Source organism: Enhydra lutris, unplaced genomic scaffold, assembly GCF_002288905.1.
Source record: "Enhydra lutris kenyoni isolate GAN:26980312 unplaced genomic scaffold, ASM228890v2 scaffoldscaffold12, whole genome shotgun sequence".
NCBI lineage: Eukaryota > Metazoa > Chordata > Mammalia > Carnivora > Mustelidae > Enhydra > Enhydra lutris.
This window is the reverse complement of record NW_019154096.1, coordinates 47,663,432-47,685,373: the sequence shown is the minus strand read 5'-3', so window position 1 is coordinate 47,685,373 and position 21,942 is coordinate 47,663,432. Positions and strand designations below refer to the sequence as shown.

Genomic DNA, 21,942 nt, shown 5'->3' with positions numbered 1-21,942 from the left:
TTGGCCCGTCCCCCAGCCCCTGGCATCCACCATCCTACTTTCTGTTTCTAAGAGCTTAACCACTCTAGGTACCTCATCTAAGTGGAATCACGCAGCATTTGTCCTTACGTGACTGGCTCATTGCACTTAGGGTAATTACCTCAAGGTTAACCCACATTGTCACATGCCAGGATTTCCTTCTTTTTGAAAGGCTGACTGAATGCTATTCCATTGTATGTATACCTCACCTTTCCTTGATCTTTCAATTGTGGATGGACATTTAGGTTGCTTCTCTTGATACTATATTTTAAGTTGTGTTCTACATTGAGCATTTTGGCCCTCGAAGACCTTCCTAATGGGATCCCTGGTCTTTTTAGCCTTTGCTTCCCCCCCACAGAGCCTCTGCTCCAGCATGGACCACGAACCCAGAACTGTGTGTGCTTCCCTGAACAAGCCCAGTCTTTCGTGCCTCCCTCCTGCCTCCTCTGCCAGAAATCCTCCCTGCCAACCCTGCCCCAGGCATTGTCGCTCTGATCCTTCAAGACCCATCTGTCAGCTTCCCGGGGAAGCCTCTCCTGCCTGCATCCTAGCCCTGGATCTTCCTTATGTCTCCTCCCACAGCACTCTGTAGATGGCTTCACTGTGACTCCTACTGAGTGCTCACTGTTGGCCGCCCCTGACTTTTTCAGGTGTTGACACAATTCCTGACACTAGGCCTGGCACCAGGAGGTGCCTGGTAAGCACTTGCATTTCATCTGTTTCATTCTGTCCGCACCCCAAATGCACTAAGGTGGTTTCTGGTGTTGTAGACCATAGGACAGTGCTGGATGATTTGGTCTGAGGCGTCATAAATAACACTCTACCCGTATAAGGATTTTCTTCTTTTTCTTGGTGGTGCTTATGCCCAACGTGTTGTTCCTCTGCACACTGGGCTTCTCAGCACTCTTCGCAGATGTCCCGGGGCTGGGGTTGCGTGTACTCCATCGCCGGCCACCGAACAGCTCCACAGCGTGAGCCAAAGTTGGGCCTTCATACCGTCCATCCTCCTGTAAAAGAGCCACATTCTGAACACATGAGGAGACAGCAAGCAGTGGGGAAGTCCACAGATGAATGGCTTCTAGTAAATCCCCAGAGGTGGAGGAGCACAGGCAGTTAGGGCGAACTAGAGGTCTGGCCACCCAAGTGGCTCTGTCCTAGCTGTCAGGACTCTCTGTAGGGAGTCTCATCACATCCTGTTGTCCTGGTCACATCCTGCTGAGTTCCAGGGATGTGCTTTCCGGGGGCCATGGGCAAGTGGGATGAAAACAAACTTCCCTTCCCAGTTTCAGAGGTTACATTCCAGAATGGCCACTGTAGGAATATTCAGGAAGACCCACTTGCAAATTAGGGCTTTGGAGGACTGAGCGTGTGTACGTGTGGATCTACTAAGTAAGATCAAGTTCTATTTGTATTGCCTCATCCTAGGTTTTTGTTTTTTTATTGTTGTTGTTTGTTTTTTATCTACTTTGATGCCTGGGACAGTCTGACTTGAAATACAGAGTATGTGGCATACCTGGAATTTACTCCAGAGGGCTCTGGGGAGATAACCACGGAGGAAACATATTATTAAATACTCAGCACACACCTGAAACTAATGTAACATTATGTGTCAACAACTACACTGGGTAAAATAATTAAGGAAATAGTTGGGCTGCTGTCCTCTATTGTGCCTGATACCCAAGGACAGAGAGCCCAGGGCACTCAGAACACCATGCATACTGTGATGCTGTGAGCAGCGAGAAGATCCCTAAGGGGCAGGGATGCTTCATGACAGCTGCTTCTCACCAGGTAATGTGGAGTAATGTGCCCTGGGGAGCAGCAGAGATTTACTCATTAAACAACCACCAACAATTCTCCAAGTCAGGGAGGCCAGTTAATAAAACTACAAAAAGTCACGTGCGAATTAAAGCCAACATGAATGATATTTCATAGGTTGTATAAAATGGACCTTTTAAAATTAATTTTCATAATTTACTGTCTACTTTCTGCAAGCTCTTAAGGCCACTCCTCCTCTGCAACTCCAAAGAGGTGCTTGTAAATAGGTTTTGCTTTGTTGTAGGTGCTCTGTGAATAACAAAGTGTGTGTGTGTGTGCGCGCATGTGAGCGTGTGTGTGTGCGTGTGTGTGCTTGCTCCTTCACCCTAATGTTCAATAGCTATCTCATTTTAAGACTTGAGTTGTGCATACCCATAATACATTATAGGTTTATAAAAAAATTAAAAAATTAAAAAATAAAGTTTCCTTAACATAAAATATAATCATTGTAAATTATAATGAAATCTCACAATTAAAAAGCCTGGTTCTAAATTAAAAAAAAAAAAAAAAAGACTTGCGTTGTGACCTCCCACCTCCTGCATCCTGTTATGGATCCCAGGATGCTGAGTGAGTTGAACATTTGATGTGGGAAATCTTTTGGTGATCTCTGATGGATATCTGGGATTTATGCCTGCCCATTAATCATTTCTCTTTTCTCTAACCATACCCCAATTTTACTATATATCTTTCCACTGGATACAGTCTTTTTTTAAAAAAAAATGTGTTTATTTATTTAAGAGAGAGAAAGAGAGGGAGGGGCAGGGAGGGACAAAGGGAGAGGGAGAAGCAGACTCCTTACTAAGCAGGGAGCCTAATGCGGCGCTCAAACCCAGGACCCTGAGGTCATGACCTGAGCAGAAGGCAGACACTTAACCGACTGAGCCACTAGGTGCCCCTGGATTCAGTCTGGAGTCTATCAATCAAGGTGAAACATGCTCCCTTGACCAATGGTTGGCATAACATCCAAATAAGCCAATTAGAATCTCTCTTCCTGGAAAATGAATCTTGAATACAGTGCTACTGAGAATGAAGAAGGTTGGAGATCATTCCTTCCTAATAGAGGGCATCCTCCCTGTGAACAAGCTGCTACAACTGACTTCAAAGTGGAATCAACATCTCATGCCACAATTTCATAAATGAATTTTAACTACCCTATTGAATATCACATTCTGGAAGAAATCTTGTAAAAATTTTATCTATGGATTTTGACTAACACTTTAAAAATTTAATAGATCCCATCATTAAAACTTAAAACTTCTGCTCTGGAAAAAACATTGTCAAGAGAATTAGAAGACCAGCCACAGATGGGGAGGAAATGTTTGCAAAAGAAACACCTGATAAAGAACGGTTATCCAAAATATACAATGAAAACTTAAAACTCAACAATAAGAAAACTAACAACCCAATTAAAAAGAAGTCCAAAGACCCCAACAGACACTTCACCAAAAAAGAGATACAGATGGGAATTAAGCATATGAGAAGCTGTTCCACGTCATACAGCATCAGGGAACTGCAAATTAAAATAAGATACTGCTCCAACACCTATTAGAATGGCAAAAATCCAGAACACTGACAACACCACATGCTGGATGGAGATGTGGGGTAACAGGAATAAGGATTCATTCTAGTATGAAAGCGAAATGGCACAGCCACTCTGGAAAGCAGTGAGGCAGTTTCTTACAAAAGTAAACGTTCTTTTACCGTACAATCCAGCAGTTATGCTCCTTGGTTGTTATCCAAAAGACTTGAAAACTTAAGTCCACACAGAAACCTGAACATGAATATTTACAGCAGCTTTATTCATAATACCAAAACTTGGAAGCAACCAAGATGTCCTTCAGTAGGTAAGTGGATAAATAAACTGTGGTACATCCACACAACGGAGTATTACTCAGCAACAAAAAGAAATGAGCTATCAAGTCATGAAAAGACATGGAGGAATCTTAAATGCTTAACACTAAGTGAAGGAAGCCGATCTGAAAAGTCTACCTATTGTATGATTCCAACCATATGAAATTCTGAAAAAAGCAGAACTATGGAGACAGTAAAAAGATCACTGGTTGCAGGGGTGGAGGGTGGGGGTGGGTAGGGTGATGTAAGGTGGAAGGAAGAGATGAATAGGCAGGGGACAGAGAATTTTTAGGGTAGTTAAAATATTCTATGTGATATTATAATTATCAATATATGTTATTATATATTTGTACAAACCTATACAATATACAGCACCAAGAATGAATCCTCAGGTAAACTGTGGATTTTGGGTGACTGTGATATGTCGATGTAGACTTATCCTTTGTAAAAAATGTGCCATTCTGCTGAGTGATGTTGATAAGTGGGGGTCACTATTTATGCATGGGGGGGCAGGAGGTTTATGGGAAAATCTCTGTACATTCTTCTCAATTTTATTGTGAACCTATAACTGCTTTAAAAAAAGGAAATCTTTAATAAAAAAATTTACTAGACCCATACCATGTATATATAAAAGAATCAGCCTCTACTGCCTTGGTATTTCTAAATTCAGAACATCCTAACATGGGTCAAGCTTTACTCTTTTTTTTTTTTTTTTTTTTTTTTTTTTTAAGATTTTATTTATTTATTTGACAGAGAGATCACAAGCAGGCAGAGAGGCAGGCAGAGAGAGAGGAGGAAGCAGGCTCCCTTAGAGAGCAGAGAGCCCGATGCGGGGCTCGATCCCAGGACTCTGAGATCATGACCTGAGCCGAAGGCAGCGGCTTAACCCACTGAGCCACCCAGGCGCCCTCAAGCTTTACTCTTAATAGAAATATTTCAGGCCTGGAAAAGGCACATGCCTTTGTTTAATCTTTAAAGGAGACTTTCTGGGAACTGAAATATAGTTTGACTCTTTTATTTTGTACAAAACAATAAAACTGGTTGGGATGCGTGAAGGATGTCCCTTCTCTTTTTAATTTGGAGGAAGATCTACTGTGAGTGAAACTATATTCTCAGTTTTAGAAAAGTTCCATTAAAAAAAAAAAAGATTTTATGTATTTGTCAGAGATAGAGAGTGAGCTAGAGCACAAGCAGGGGGAATGGCAGGCAGAGGGAGAAGCAGGCTGCCTGCTGAACAGGGAGCCAAAAGACAAGAAACAGTGACATTTGTAATGAAGCTAAGAAATACAGGAAAATAAAAGAAGTTCATGTGGACATTAGGGTCAAGAAACTGATTCCTTAAAATAGTATTCATGCACTTTGACCTCTTGGCATTATCTTCACACATGATATTTTGGAGACTGTTTAACTGATCTAATCCTTTGAATAAATCCTTTTTTTTCCCCTTGAAGACAGCCAGAATCTGTTTCTGTTGCTTACAACCAAAGTTCACCTGAGAACCCTCCTTTGAACCTTTTCAGATTCCCAGAGATCTTTCCAAACACCCAAGATTATGCGTTCTTAGCTCTGCCCATGCAACCTCAGGCCAAAGCTCATGATACCAGTCTTTGTCCCACACCACACATCAAATCTCTGGGGCTTACTTTCTTTTATTTTCCTGCATTCCTAGGCTTTATTACAAATGTTACTGTATCTTTTTGTCTTTTGCTTTATCTCCTGTTACTATTTCCATTAGATCAAATACATTTACTAGTACTAAAATGCTTGTATTTGAAAGCATGGGGTTCCTGGGTGGCTCAGTTGGTTAAGCGTCTACCTTTGGCTCAGGTCATGTTTTCAGGTCCTGGGATTGAGCCCTGCATTGGGCTCCCTGATTAGTGGGGAGCCTGCTTCTCCCTCTCCATCTGCCTTCCCCCACTCATGCTTCCTCTCAAATAAATAAAATCTTAAAAAAAAAAAAAAGAGCAGATTCATATACATTCGTCACACAAGAAGATTCAGATGTCAGAAAGATTATTTTCTTTTTTCTTTTAAAGATTTATTTATTTTAAGGGTGGGGGTGGGGGTGCAAAATGAGAGGGAGTGAGAGTCTTAAGCCAAGCTGAGAACTCAGCTGAGGTTGTGCTGAGCATGGAGCCCGACGTGGGGCTCAATCTCATGATCCTGAGATCAGGATCTGAGCCAAAACCAAGAGTTGATACTCAACCAACTGAGACACTTTCAGGTGCCCCAGAAAGATTATTTTCTATACAAGCCCTTCCCAAACTGGGGATAAAGAAATACTCTTACAGGGCTGTTAACATAAGTTTGGAAGAACTCACGACTGTTCATAAATTTCTTGAATGCACAGATACATTTAAATTCATTTCTTTTGTACCTTAGGACTTCTCAGGAACCTTAAGTGTGCTAAGCAGTATTATAAATCACCAAGAGGGCATTTAACAGGATGCCTATTGAGCTTTTGTTCTCCAGGTCCCACACTGGCAGCATCTTTTTGATGTTCTCTGAAACAATGTGGGAGCTGGTCTGCATATGGGAAAATAACCATTTGCTAACCTTTTCACTTTTTTTTTTTAAATCCTGAGGGTGTGTTTCTGAGACATGTTACCTCACCTTCCTCGGTGGCTCATGCACAACAATGTTTGGAGGAAGACCATCGCCTGTGTTTTCAGAAGTGGCAGAATTATATGGAGCTGTTTTGCCTTTACAAGGTAAGGGCTTGTTTCCAAGTAGCGGGAGAGGGAGGGGGCCGGGGGTGTAGCTGTGTTTGCAACCGGGAAGGACTAAGCTGGCTCCAGGTCACTTCCTCTGTTTCTGCTCCAGCGGAACATTTTACCTCTTCTGCTATTCCTGGTCTTAGCCGGTGCCTTCTTCAGCAAAAACTGTAGACTGCCAGGGTGAATGAGAAACCAAGCATGCCTTAGGTATTAATTTAGTTACTCTATGCTATAAGATGGAGCCAACAAACCATGTCTGGTTTGTGACCGTGATTGTAACTAAGCTCAGAGCTTTGGTTTATGTCCAGGTTGCATGGATTTGTATGATGCTGGAAAGCTGAGGAATGATTATAATTAAAGATCAATATTTACAATAGCTCCTGAAGACCTTTTTTCCAAGCAGCTGACCACACTGGACTCTCCCTGTGGAGGGGACAGGAAGCTCGTATTTTGGTTTCCGTTTTAGGAGGAGTTAACTGAAACAGGCTTTTTGCTGTGCAGTCCTAGCATCATTGTGTAGATAGGACTATGGACTTATTAATCAATTAATAAATCAGTTATTCAGGATATGCTCTCTACTCATAAGTATTGCACATATATATATGTGCAATATCTATCTATCTATCTATCTATCTATCTATCTATCTATCTATCTCCTTACCAATAGCCTTGGGGGGATGTCTTTGCTGGTGGGAAACATGTTAGAACCATGAAAAGGACATGAAATCAGTCATTTGAGTAATTTAAATTATAGTTAAATTATAGTTCTATTTGTTCAGTGTCACTAGTAAAAAAGATAATGTTTTTGCCAAAAGATGGAAAAGCGTAACAAAGAAAAACCGAATACTCAATTACAACTCATTTGGCAGTGCCATCAATGGTGTCCCCTCGTGGCTCACTTCCCAGCCATCTGCCCTTCATCCTCCACAAGCGCACAGTCCGGTGGTGCCTGTGTCTCTTCCCACACCTTGCTCAGCCCAGTCCGGCTGCCACTCTTAGCTGGAGTGTTGATATACCCAAGAATTTTAGGGTAGTGAGAAACCCACTCACTTCAAGCAGCTGACTGTGAGAAACTCCCTCAGGGGCTGCTGCCAATATGATAACCTAGTGAGGCAGAACTCCGTGCGTGAGTGATCCTACATTTGGGAAAGTTTCTTTTAAACTCAGAAGTTCTACCGTGAGGCAGCAATGCACAGTAAATCAATGCTCCGAGAGTCACGCAGCACATCAGGGGATGAAGCAGGATTTCAGCTTCCAAAGTGAAGATTTCCAATGTTATCAACCAATCCCTAATTAATAATAAAAACATTTACACTGTCATGCTTTCGATGGAAACTGAGTAAGTGACAATGCTTATATTAATCAGTTTCTTTCCGATGTGAGAAGTACAATGTCCGGTCGCTCTGTTCATATAAATAACTACAGGACCTACTATGAGTCAGACACTACTCTTTATGTATAGCAGCCGACATTATGGTTTTACATGTATTAACTCAGACCCCACAGCCACCCTATGAATGCATATTGTTATCACTCTCATTTTATAGATCAAAAACTGAGGCACAGAGAGAGTCAAAGCTGCCCAGTGCCAGAGTGTAAGGGTGAACCTTGGTGGTCCCAGTGTGGTTTTGCAAGATTAGTATCTTAAGAGTTAGGGGAGTGAGGAGTGAGGAGACGGGGGAGGGTGCATCCCTACCTGATAGAGGCTGACGTACTGTTTCCGCAGCCACTGCTGTCTCTGGTCAGGGAACTTCCTCATCTTCCTCACGGCCCTTGTGAGTTCTAGCAGTCCACTGAAGAGCATCTTAGCTGTGTGCTTGGGCGCCACAAAGTGCAATAATCTATTGTCTGTGGTCTGGAGCCCATAGAGCAGTGTCACGCCAGTCTCGGAGAGAAACATGCTACCCAGTTTGTTCTGAACACACACAGTGTGTATATCAATGCTAGGGTGTCCCATGTACACAGCCTTTGCTGAAAACAGATCCAAGACCCCCTCCGCCAGGCCACTTAATCCAGCATTGCCCAGTAAGGGGAATTTGCCAGGCTCAGATGTGTTACTAAGCACACCAAGTTTTGCTTTAGCACTGGCTGGGGAGGCAGTGGTGGGCTTTATCCAGGTCAAGGTGCTGTTGTCAGGCTGAAGCTGCAGGAAGCAGCGGGCGGACAGGTGCGCATCCTGGTCATAGTGGATGACAGTGGCCCCCTGCAGTAGGAACTGGTGCACATCAGCTCGGATGGACAGCACATACCACGGGATCAGCTCCGTGCCATGGTCAAAGGCCTTCTGTGGCTCTTCTGATCCATGAGAGTCCCATTCTTTCGACTGCTCAAAGAGGTCATTTTCAGAATCCAACAGATCTCCAATTATAAACCTAATGGAAAGAGATATAAATTTGGTCTGTCTTATAATTAGAAGTGAGAACAACACAAAGCTTTTCACTGACACTGGGCATCATTTTTCACTTCACTATGAATTCAAATTAGCATAGGAAATATAAAATGCTAAAGATTAGATTTTTATAGCTGCATTCTAAAACCCTATATTTAGCAATAGGTCTAACCACAGGAATAAGGAAAGGAACTGCTAGATAAGTTGTATTTTTTATAAGATTTCATTTATTTTATTTAGAGAGGCAGAGGGAGAGGGAGAGAATCTGAAGCAGACTCTGCACTGAGTGCAGAGCCTGATGTGGGGCTCAATCTCATGACCCCAAGATCATGACCTGAGCCAAAGCCAAGCATTGGGTGTTCAACTGCTGAGCCACCCAGGAGTCCAAAGTTATTGTGCTTTTAATATCAATAATAATCTTCATGATGTATTAGTTTTCCCTCTTGTATCAGGAACTGTTAACTACTTTATGTACATTTGCGCTTCATTTGACCTACTTGTGAAGGAAGGCCTTATTTATTTATTTTGTAACCTTTGAGGAAACAGCTTCAGAAGGGTCAGTAACTCATTTCGGTCATCCAGCTCAGAAGGGGTCTACTCAAGGCAGGATTCTGCTCTTGACTCATCAGCCTGGGACCTTCATTACTAGGTTTGACTGCCTTCTACTTGATCAGAACCAAAAGTCGTGACCTGAACACAGTGGGGCTAAAATAGGCAGAATAAGACTTAATAAGCTGGCCTAAGATGTGTGTCTGTTAAAAAATAAAATACCATTTGTTCAAAGATACTCGTTGGAAAATATAGTCACAGTGGCCAGATGAACAAGAACAGCTAGCTCTCCTTGACATAACCTTAGATTTTCATTGTGTTTCTGTGTGTGTGTCCATGTGTGTGTGCACACATGTCCACATAAAGGACTTGTCAGCTTGGAAAATTTAGCAAGTTGTCTTACTTGAGTTGGGAATGGAGAGTGTTAGGTCTCCAGAAGGATGTTGGGGGGGAAGGCAAGGGAGACCTCATTGCCTCACTCCTGTATGTCCACCTTGTAGGCATGTGCCCAGGAGAGACTCATGTTTTTTCAAAGCATGAAGAATTTTTATTAAGGTCAAGGTTTCTGCTGTTTGGTCCATAGACATTCGTTGCAAAGTGGTGGATAAAATTGAGAAGGAGCTGGTCCATACATCTCTGGGAAGGAATGTTCCCATCCTCTTGGGAACTTGGCACCTGGGCAGACTGCTGCCTCCTGGCAAAGTATGAGCAGTAGCACTGGATTTCCTGGACTCTCAGTCTAGATCCCAGTCCCTGAGCAAGATCCCGCTCATGTTTTCTGCAGGTTCTTCCTCCTTGCCTCACATAAGCAGATATTCTTAAAAAAGAAAAGAAATCTACAAGAGATCTCGCAAATCTGATAATCAGAATATCCTTTTCAGATAAGCCGCACTGAAAACTCTAGAAGCAATCCTAATGCCCAGCAACAATAAAACCTACAAGTAAAATTTGATGCATTTATACTATGTAATGCATTGCACAGCAATGAAAATGAGTAGTAATAGTTAATGCAATGCAACAATAGGGACATATCTTAAGCAAGACACAAAAAAATAAATACTGTATGGTTACATTTGTGTAAATGTAAATTTCAAAACCGGGCAAAACTATACTATATTATTTAGAAGTGCATAATAGTGATATAATTATAAAGAAAAGTGGGAAATAGTATTGTAAAATTCACTTCTATAGAGGAAAAGGTGGTAAAAAAATTGAAAAGGAAAACAAATAGTTTATGGGTGCTGGCAATGACTAGTAGTTACGCATGTATTCACTTGATAATTCTCCAAATACATTAGTTTTTTAAAAAAGTTTTAACTTTAAAATACCTTTAGATTTATGTAGAAATTTCAAAGACAGTAGACCCCACATTCAGTTTTCCTTGTTATTAATATCTTACACTGGGATGGCATATTTGACACAATCATAAACCAATAGTGATACATTATTATTAATTGAAATCCATACTTTAGAGAGTTCCTTAGGGTTTTTGTTTTTTTTTAACCTATGTCCTTTTTCTTTTCCAGGATTCCATCCAGGATACCATATTACATTTAGTTGTCACATTTCTATAAGGCTCCTCTTAGATACGGCAATTTCTCACACTTCCCTTGTTTCTAATGATCTTGACTGTTCTCAGGAACACTGGTTAGGTATTTTATAGAATGTCTCTCAATTAGAACTTGCCTGATATTCTCATAATTAGACTGAGGCTATGGGTTCTAGGGAGGAAGTCTCCAGAGGTAAACTGCAATTCTCATAACATCATAGCCATGGGACATACTATTAACATGACTTATCCCTCTTGATGTTGACCTGGCTGAGGTAGTGCTGGTCATGTCCCACTGTAAAGTTATTCTTTTTTTTTTTTTTTTAGATTTTATTTATTTGTTGGGGGTGGGCGGAGGGAGAGAACAAGCAAGGGGAGCAGCAGGCAGAGGGAGAAGCAAACTCCCCACCAAGCAAGGAGCCCAACTCAGGACTCCATTCCAGGACCCTCTGAGAGTACGACCTGAGCCAAAGGCCGACGCTTAACCGACTGAGCCACCCAGGCATCCCAAAGTTATTCTTTTTTTGAAAAACTCCTTTCCATACTGTCCTTTAAAAAAAAAAAGATTTTATTTATTTATTTGAGATAGAATGAGAGTGAGAGAGAGACAGAGCACAAGCACGGAGAGCAGCAGGCAGAGGGAGAAGCAGACTCCCTGCTAAGGAGGGAGCCCAATGTGAGGCCCGATCCCAGAACCCTGAGACCATGACCTGAGCCAAAGGCAGACACCCAACCAACTGAGCCACCCAGGTGCCCCCATACTGTCCTCTTTGTACGTTTAAGGTGTAGGGAGTTATTTTCTACCTCCTAGAGTGTGGAGTATCTATATAAGTTATATGGAATTCTTCCACATAGGAGATTTGTCTCTTCTCTCCCATTTGTTTGTTTATCACTTATATATGGACTCATGGATATTTATTTAATACTTTGGTTTATAATCTAATACAACTTTACTTTATAGCTCATATTGTTCCAGTTTGGCCATCAGAAGCTCTTTCAGTTGGCTCCTATTCCTTTGACATTTTATGTAATTAATTAATTAATTAATTTTTAAGTAGGTTCCATGCCCAGTATGGAGGCCAACATGGGGGTTGAACTCACAACCTTGAGACCAGGATCTGAACTGAGATCGAGAGTCATCCACTTAACCAAATAAACCACATAGGTGCCCCTTAGGACCTTTCTTAACATTACATTTCACAATAAAAAGTGAAGAAACAAAAAGAAAATCCTTTGTGTCTAGCCTAGTTCTATTCCTCTGAAATTGCAACCAGGAACAATGGAAAACCAATACTTATTTATGTCCTTTTCTATAATACTTATGTCGGTGTTTCATACATTTAGCGTGGTAGTTAGGAACATGCCCTATATTGTCACCCTGGGTTTCATATTTAGCTCTGCTACCTATTTGCTGTGTGACTTAGTCAATCACTCAACCTCTCTGAGCCTCACTTATCTTAAATGGCAAGAAGACAATGCTGATTTCACAGAGCAGGTGAAGCTCAACTAAGACAATACTTGCAAAGCACTCAGCGGTGCACTCAGTCTGGCTCAGTAAAGTACTCCGCTCTGATAAAATATAGGAAGACCAAGATTTCATCCCTCCTGCTTTCCTTCCCCCCTTCCTTTTCCTATGCTAAACTGGCCCAACTATTGCTTTAAAGGAGCTTTGTTTAGAGTCACATCCACACCCTTTTATCTTATTTCCTTTCTCTGGGACCATTTCCACATTCTCCATGTCACACTTCATGTTTTTATTAATTTTTTAAAAAGATTTTATTTATTTACTTGACAGAGAGAGCGATCACAAGTAGGTAGAGCAGCAGGCAGAGGGAGAGGGGGAAGCAGGCTCCCCGCTGAGCAGAGAGCCCGATGAGGGGTTCGATCCCAGGACCCTGGGATCATGACCTGAGCCGAAGGCAGAGGTTTTAACCCACTGAGCCACCCAGGCACCCCCATGTTTTTATTAATTTTTTTAAGAGCAAAAAGAATTCAATTTGTGTCTGTACCCATGAAATACAACCTATGTGAATTTGGACGTAGAACTCCTCATTTTAAATTAGCAAAAGAACGAGTGTTTCCCATATTCCATTTAATTTGAGTTCTGAGCTAAATCAAATATTTTTCAGTGAAAAATTACAAGCATTATACAAGCATTATAAAAGATTGTGTCTGGGGAGAAAAATTATGAGTCTTTTCTGAAGCCTATTTTTGCTGCTCAGAGCTGATGTAAGCTGGGAGGGAGAGACACCATCTCTCTGAAGATCAGTTCCTATTTTTGAACACAAGAAAAATGAATGCTAGGTATTAACATTTCTATTAAAAAAGCACTCTTCTCCAGGGGCACCTGGGTGGCTCAGTTGGTTGGGCATCTGACTCTTGGCTTTGGCTCAGGTTGTGACCTCAGGGTCATGATTTTGAGCCCTGAGCTGGGCTCCAAGCTCAGCAGGGAGTCTGATTAAGGATTTTTTTCTCTCTCCCTCTCCGTTAGCCCCTCCTCCCCTGCACTCTCTCTCTCTAAAATAAATAAACAAATCTTTAAAAAAACCAGGCATTCTTCCCAGGAAAATGCCCAAGATAAAATTGACAATTGTTGGTAATTAAATAAATTCATTTCAAGAAGAAAACTAGTAGCTTCAGATCTTAGATCATATGGTGAATGTCACACACTTCTGTGTCTGATTCTTTCAGGAGACAAGTCTCTGTGGGTTTACAAGAGGGAGTCAGGTGGCACTTAAAGGGTTATGTAGAAACCAAATAATGTCATCAAATATCAAAGATGTAAACCAGGAAAGAAACTACCTTGTCAAACTTAGGTCATATGACTCAAAAGGAGGACCAAGGAGTGAAAGAGAAGGAAAGTTTGTATCTCACCCCCTGAAGAAATTCTGCAGTGTTGGTCGGTGAGAAACCATAAATTGACAGATAATTATTTTTCTCATGTTCCCTGATGAAAATCTTATATGAGGGGACAAGTGGGCTATTAATCAATCAGGTTATGTATTTTCTTAATAAACTGCTCATTACTTCCTACAAAGTTAATAGGACCATGATTCATCATGATTCAGAGCCAGCCTGCCTGAAGTTCAATCCTGGCCCTGGGAGGTGTAAGATCCTAAGTCCAATGGAACTGTTGTGATGATTACGTAGTCTAATTTCTGTGGAATTGGAGTACTGGATCCTCAGAATCTGTTGTGAACAAAGATCCCAGATAGAGGTAGACGTAGATTAAGGACGGAAATGGCTATAAGGTGCTTTCTGTGCAGACATGTGTTTATTTGTCGATGGTCCTCTCTATGTATATAGATTGCTACTAAGGTCAGCCAACAGTGCGGAAAACTTTCAAATAACCTTTGATTTGAGATAGTCTTAAAAAAAAAACAACCCAAAAAACAACTGGTAGAAGCTACTTGTGAGACATTTCAGCTTAAGGGGCAGGGCACTGTGGTTAAGGTTATTCTTTGAACATCTGGGTCCTTTGGAGAAATCTGGAATATAGGTTTATCTCACTCCTTAACAGCATTAGGACTCAGATATAAGGCATTCATTTCTTTGTTCACAATAGATTCTTAGGATCCAGTACTCCAATTCCACCGAAATTCTTTTCCAAAAACACTCTTGCCCGTCCCAGTGTAGGCTCATACACACACACACACACACACACACACACACACACACACACACAGAACTGGGAAAGGCTTTGCAAAACAAGCCACAATGTCTCATAAATGCACACAAGTGTGTACGAAGACTCCAAGATGACTGCAAGGTATGACTCATGAGTACTGACTACAGATAAAATCTTTTGTGGCAAAGATACTGAAGTCGGTAGGCCTAGTGGTTTTGGATGGCTCTAAAGGATCTTCTAGCTGGACCAGGCTCTGCCATTTGAGTGTGGCCTCGAAGAGGCACAACACATATCCCGAGACTGCTGATTTCTTTTTTTTTTTTTTTTTAAAGATTTTATTTATTTATTTGTCAGAGAGAGAGAGGGAGAGCGAGCAAGCACAGGCAGACAGAATAGCAGGCAGAGGCAGAGGGAGAAGCAGGCTCCCTGACGAGCAAGGAGCCCGATGTGGGACTCGATCCCAGGACGCTGGGATCATGACCTGAGCCGAAGGCAGCTGCTTAACCAACTGAGCCACCCAGGCGTCCCGAGACTGCTGATTTCTGAACTTCTCATTGGGCTGTGGGTACACATGTCTAGATCAGCAGCAATGCCTGTGGATACAAGAGCAGCTAGAGCAATGGAACAATTACAAAGTTACAGACGCTGCCTTGCAGAGCTGTGCTTCTGGAAGTGAGATCTGGGAACCACCTGATCTACAATCACCCAGAAGTTTGGGGGAGCTGCTGAATATACTGATTTCGGGGTGTCACTCTAGCCCTAATAAAGCAGTATATATGATTTAAAAATATTTTAATCCTTGTCCCTGTGCCCTGCCCAGTGATTAATAAGAACTTTTTTATAGAAACTATGAAATAAATAGAATATCATGGTTTTAATCCTAAAATTTAATTTGCTGAGTTTTTAGAAGGGACAGGATAGCTCTAGTTTGTTCTTTTTAAAGAGATAAACATATGGCAAGAAGTAAAGTTATGAGCAGTAATTCTAGAACAAAGCAGCCAATTTAGAAAGGTAAATCCTAGTTCAGAATTGGTAAAGTTGGAATATAAAATATGGCTTCCTGACGAAGGCGGTGGGTTTGTGCTAGGAGTCCGCCTAAAACCAACTGACATAGGAAAAAGAAAAAAATGAGCATCTCTTGTAAAACTTACTGCCACCGTGCTTTATCCCTCAAGGAATTTTTTCTAGAGCTATTGCCTTCGCGGGGGCTGTCTTCATCCTCTGCCTCCAGACTTCGGCTGCAGCTTCTGATGGTCTGAAAGATGCTGTTGACAGTGGACTCCTTCTCTGAATTCTTTAAACCATTATGTCCCACTCGTTGTAAGAAATTATCTTGTCCGCTGTAATCGGCTACAAACTACAGAAAAACATACCAAGAATTTGTTTTTGCAACTTCATGTACTATTTCTAAATAACCAACTTGGGTAGGGAAATAAAGTTGCAGTAGTCATAAATAATGGCATTTGCGCCTATTTTATTGAAAGAAAAAGAAAGAGCCTCCAGGAAAAACATTTTTTCATTTCACCACATGAACTATTTAGAATTCGCTCCTGTTTTCACTAAGACAACTTTAGTCCCTCTAGGAATCAACACTCCATTTCAAATTTACAACACAAAAGGCAATATTATTTCAAGGTTCCCTAGGGAGATTAGCCACTTTACAGAAAAAGGGTAAGGTTGTTTTATCCTGGTAGTGAAAATTAAGAAAAAACATGACAAAACTCTATTATTCTATGGAACCAGATGAAATTCCTGGGGCCCAAGGAAAACACTGTGAAAGGATGACATTTTGCTTTACTTCCCTCATACCCTACAGTAGCACAGAGGCTTCCTGATGGTTTTAAAGCTCTTACGGTCTGTATGCATGATCTGGAAACGCCTGCCATTAGAGGTGAGAGCTCCCGCTGTGCTGCTGGATGTGGCCTTCCTGGCTTCTAAGATATGAGGGAGCCAGTGTGGGTGCAGCTTGGGGGGCTTGCTATAAGCTTTCTCCTCCATTTAGTGCACCTTTATCTTCCTGCATAAGCCAGAGGAATGCAAGCTGGGAGTGGGGCCCATACCCACCAGGGGCTCTTAAGTCTTCCTGATAGCAGGTGATGTCTTTGGTTCCAGGCGACAGAAGAGGCTGAGTTTTATGGGTGTATGTGAGTGTGTGTGTGAGGTCAGTAGCGGTGCTGTTGCCAAGTGAGAATGACTCTAGATTTGGGTTTGGAACTGCCAGGTATGGGAAGAGGAGGAGGGTGGAGAGATGGAGTCGCTGGGTGATGGGCCTTAAGGAGGACACTTAATGTAATGAGCACTGGGTGTCATATGCACTAAACTCTACCTCTGAAACTAGAAAAAAAAAAATCTTGGTGAAGTTCTCCCCAATTCAGTCCCTTCTTTCATGTCTAAACACCTTTTTTCTGTTTCTCAAAGCCCCTTCTCTCCAATGCCCGATGCCCCGAGTCAAAGTTCACACGGTCCTCTCCCCTCTCAGAGTCAGGAACCAGGAGGTACAGGGCTGGAAGAGCTGAGGCAACTGTGATCAGAGCCTGGAGCTCATCTTTCCATGAGGCCCCAGCTTTTCCAGCACCCTCTCACGAAGGGGGAAAGCAAGGCAGCCCTGACCTCCTGCCATGCTTTAGGCCTCTAATTCCAAAAAATTAATACTGACTTAAAAAAAAAAATTCATTTATTGTCAGATCGAGAGAGAGTGCACAAGCAGGGGGTGGAGCAGGCAGAGGGAAAAGCAGGCTCCCCGCTGAGCAGGAAGCCTGATCCGGGTCTCAATCCCAGGACCCTGGGATCATGACCTGAGCCAAAGGCTGAGGCTTGACTGACTGAACATTAAGCAACTGCCAGGTGTCCCTCACTTGACTCCTTTTATCCTCGGCATCCAGACACTCTCACCTACTGAGAGAAGAAAACCCCAACATCCTTAAAAAAAAAAAAAATCAGAAAACAACACCGACTTCCACTTGTACTTACACACTGTCCCATTCTAACTAAGTTAACAAGATGAAGCCCAAACAGTGCTAGCTGGCATTCTTTTCTCCGGAACCTCCCAGGACCTGTTACCCAACAAAATGGTAACGATGATAACCTAGCCTCAACAGGCTCTCCCTTCTGGCGACAATGACTCTTCAGATTTTGAAAGGCCTCACCTCTAGAGTTTCTTCTTGGGAATTGTACCTCGGGCAAAGCTTCATGAGGCCAGAGGCTCCGTCCAGTACTTCACAGAGCTCCTTCAGAAACACCCCACAGAACGGAACCACCTTACAGCCGGGTATGTGCAGGGCCCGCGTGACCACCTTCCTGTACTCGCAGGAAGATTCGTGCTGAGCCATGGCGTCTTTCAGGCTCCTCATGGTCTCCAGGTCAGACTGGTCCATAAACTGCCACATTTTTAAAACTTTCCTTGACCTGTTGCAAGTAAATGATTTTTTTTTTAGACCAAAGGAGAAATAATATCATTCACAGTGTATAGCCTAAATTCCATACAGACCCATTCTTTTTGCTTGTTTTCCTTATGTTCTAATAATTTACTTAGGACTCATATCTTTACCTACTTTCCCAAATGACGTATTAGTTTTAGAAACTAAAACACAAAATTAAATAGGGCAGATACAAATAACACGTGTGGAAGGAGTTAATTTTGGAAGGTGGGGGCTGAACCTAGGTTTGAGCTTTTCTGGCAGCTGTAGCCAAGAGGGAATCCTAGTGGATAATACGGTTTGTACAGATATTCATGGAGGATTGTCTGCACAGAACATGGTTCATCCACTCCTCTTGATCTTTTAAATGCTGTCCTTGGATTAGGCCGGTCCCTCAGTGAAACACAGAAACCCTGTTTTGGCCTCTTTCGTACAATTGCTTTTACTAAATCCAGCTTTGACATTAAGCCACTGGTCCATCCTGAGGGACATTATCTTAAAATACTATTTGCATAACAGGATGTTAAAGGGCACTTTTCCTATGATGAAATTGCTGCTGAGAGCAGTAGGTGACATTGTACCCCACCTCCTAAAGAAAGGGACCAGGTCGTCTCAAGGGTACCCAGACTGCTCTGCCATCTGTGGTCTATACCCGTCCCTCAGCCTGCGCAGAGGAACTGGGTCTGAGCAGCTGGGTAGGGGATATCTCTCTGGACAGAGCTGTCAGAGTGTGCTCTATGTGAAGGCAGGAGGATCACCCCCAGGGCAGAGGGCTTCACGTGAACTCCATGGAGAGGCTGACCTACGTCCTGAGTTTGTTCATGCATAGCCCGGGGTGTGACTGGGAAAGTCAAAAGACAGCAGGCTGCTTAGAGCTGCCTGAAGGCTCCAGTGGGCCTGTCTTGCATGTGCAGAGTCTGGGCGGGCAAAGCACTGAGCATTTCCTATGAGTCAGGAAGGGACACCATGAGGCCCAGCTGCACCTGAGCCATGTAGAAAGGCCTGCCTGCCAAAGGAGAGTATCCTAGCAGAATCCATGAGGGCAGGACCTCCAGCGCTTGATCCTGAGGACTAAGGGGGCCCTGCTCCTTGCTGGCTAATGGGGCAGTGGGAGGTGCCTACAGGGCAGCAGGTGGGGGAATGGAGAAGGAGTGACTAGGAAGGAACCCTCAGACCACACCGTATCCCTCTCCAGGAAGCACCTAGCCCAGATTACAAGTGCGCCAGTCAAATGAGACCTTTGCTCCCTTTATCCCAACTCCCTCGCTCTTTCTTCTCCTGCCCACTATTTCTGTAGGGACCCTGAGTTGGAGGGAAAAAAGATAAACCTGTTCTCCCATTTTACTGCAGGTGTCTGAGACTGAGCTGTGAAATGTGGGGAAAGGGTGAAGCTTTAAATCAAATGAGAGGTTGAAATTTTGATTTATATCAGACTGGACTTAAAAATCTCTATATCATCTATAAGACATTCAAAGGACATGGAGAAGTATCATTCGACAAATGCCCAGACACCAATCTCTCAATATTAATAAAACGTTAATATTAAATATTAAATAACATTAATATTAAAAAATAAAACATTAATAATGTGGCTCAGGCCCCAGTGGGTTCCTCTATGAGCACACACTCCTCCTGCCCTCACCGAAGGGGACCACAAATGTACTTCAGCATTCTCATGCGCTTACAATTCTTTATGGTTCCCCAATATATGTACACGTCACTAAGCAGCTTGAGAACTGTCTGTGTGCTTTTAAACTTTATAGAAATGGTATCGCACTGTAACACCATTGTGTTACAATGCAAGAAAATCAGGCTTTTCTTGCACAGCTGTATGTTTCTGAGATTTACTCATGCTTGTGAGCACAGGAGAAGGAGACAAGCTTCTGAACATATCTGTGATTGCAAAAGCTGTAAGACCTCCCCAGGTAGAACCCAGAGCTGGGGAAGGAAGAGCTCATCAGGTAGGTCTGAAAAACAGTGAGGTCAGAAAAATAAAATTGTTCCCTGATGTCACTCCACTGAGTCCAGCTACCACTGATATCTTACAATTTGGGGAGAATACTTTTGGGGGGAATGAAATGGAAATATAAATAAAGTGAATACATGATTCTCATTTTTGGATCACCCTTCTTTCCATACATAATGAGGTCATCATGGTACATCTGGGGGCAAAAGACAAAGTTCAGCAAGATCAGATCAATGATTTTTTTGTTAGGTTGAGAACTGACGCTCTTTTAAAACTTTTATTTCTTTTTATGTTTATAAAGGCCCTAGATGCTCATTGTAAAAAAATCTGGAAAATACTGAAAATAAGGAAAATCCACCCACAGTGCTACCATCCACAGACAACATTAGATATATTTCCTTCCAGTATTAATTCCATTTGTAGATCTCTGGTCTAAATATTCTTAAAACATTGTATAAATATCGTAGAGGTCATTAAGTAAAGACAGCCTTGTTCCCAGATATTTTTATGCATTATATATTGCTTGTTTTCCAATTATATTAAACATATTTCATACACATTTTTGGTGGCCACATAATATTCCACTGTAAGGATACATCATATTATTTCCTTTATTTCCCCACTGATGTTCACTGGGGTTATTTTAAATTGACACTGTGATTGAGTAAATATTGTTCTATGTAAATCTTTTTACTTCTAATTGTTTCCTCCAGCGATCCCCTGTGTCTGGTGTAGTATAGATCCCGCCCACAATCAACCAGGCCTTTGTCTTATGTGACAAGTATAATATGGTAGAAGTGACAGTGTGTGATATCTGGGGCTAGGTCATAAAAGGCACTGCAGCTTTTGTCTTGTTTTCTTGTTGTTCACTTTGGAGCAAGTCAGTTGCCATGCTGTGAGGATAGTCATGTCCAGAACAGAGGGAGAGAGGTCCCCAGCCAATAGCCAACACAGACTTGCCAAACACAGAGGATAAGCATCATTAAAATAGAATTATTTTATCATAATATGATCATCCTTTTTTTTTAAAAGAAAAGTAACACAGGTTCTTTTTAGAAAATTTATCACAAAGAGAATCCAATTGTCCAAATTATCTCCTGTTCTCCCAGTATTCTTTCCATTTTTTCCTTCTTTTGAGCCATGCCTGATACATCTGTATGACCATTTTAAGTGCCAGTGACACAACGGTTTGAGTTTATTCTTAGTTAAGAAAGTTCAAAAGGACAAAAAAAAAATTCCAGCTCAGAATTTTCCTTTCCTCCCCCCAACCCAGAATCCCTTTGCAGGGATCTGGAGAATCAAAGAAAAATCTCAGTAATGTTATGAAGCAAGATCTATTTATAGTGAGAACCCCCACTGGGAAGGTGAATCTTGGACATTAACAACAGCAGGTTCACTTTTTGGAGCCTTACTCTGCCAAACACACGTGCAAAACACTTTGTACCATTTCACTAAATCCCTCGTGAGGAAGTAGGTGCTTTTTATTATTATCATCCCCATTTTAAAGATGAAGAAACTAGGGCTCACTGAGGTCAAGAAACTGGCTCAGATTACGTAGCTATATACACCATGGGGGTGCCAGGATTTGACTCCTTGTTATTCTGACCCAACAACTTACACCCTTTTGTGCCACACTACATTGCCTCCCACAAGAGTGAGGGGCAGTTACTTTACACCAGGTAACTGAGGCTGAAAGGGAATAAGGCAGAGATTTATTGATAAAATGATAATCTTATTACTAGCTTGTGGGAGAAAGCATATAAGCAGCATATGAGAGGTTAAGGGCAAGGGCTTCCAAATCAAGGCTGCCTGCATTCCAATCCCAACCACGCTAGGTGGCCTTGGGTGAATGACTTAACTTCTCCTAACTTTAGTTTCTTTTTTTATATGATGTGGGAATAATAATAGCATTGACCAAGAAATTGTTCTGAGAATTAAAAGATTTAATGCATAGGAAATGCACAGTCCAGTGCTTAATCCATGGTAAGTATTCAATTAAAATAACAGCTAACATCACTGAATCCTTGTTATCAGTGCCAGCCAT

General features: G+C 42.0%; 1 protein-coding gene across 1 annotated transcript in view; it reads right to left on the bottom strand.

Annotated features, from left to right (window-relative positions):
- LOC111144941 (phospholipase C epsilon 1) overlaps positions 1-21,942 on the bottom strand; it is a 276,379-nt gene that overhangs the window by 63,978 nt on the left and 190,459 nt on the right. The window contains exons 5-8 of the mRNA XM_022499553.1: positions 17,663-17,921; positions 15,668-15,873; positions 8,098-8,773; positions 843-1,025 (exon numbers count right to left, since the gene is read on the bottom strand). Coding sequence (XP_022355261.1) covers positions 843-1,025; positions 8,098-8,773; positions 15,668-15,873; positions 17,663-17,921 — 1,324 coding nt within the window. The remainder of the gene's footprint in view (positions 1-842; positions 1,026-8,097; positions 8,774-15,667; positions 15,874-17,662; positions 17,922-21,942) is intronic.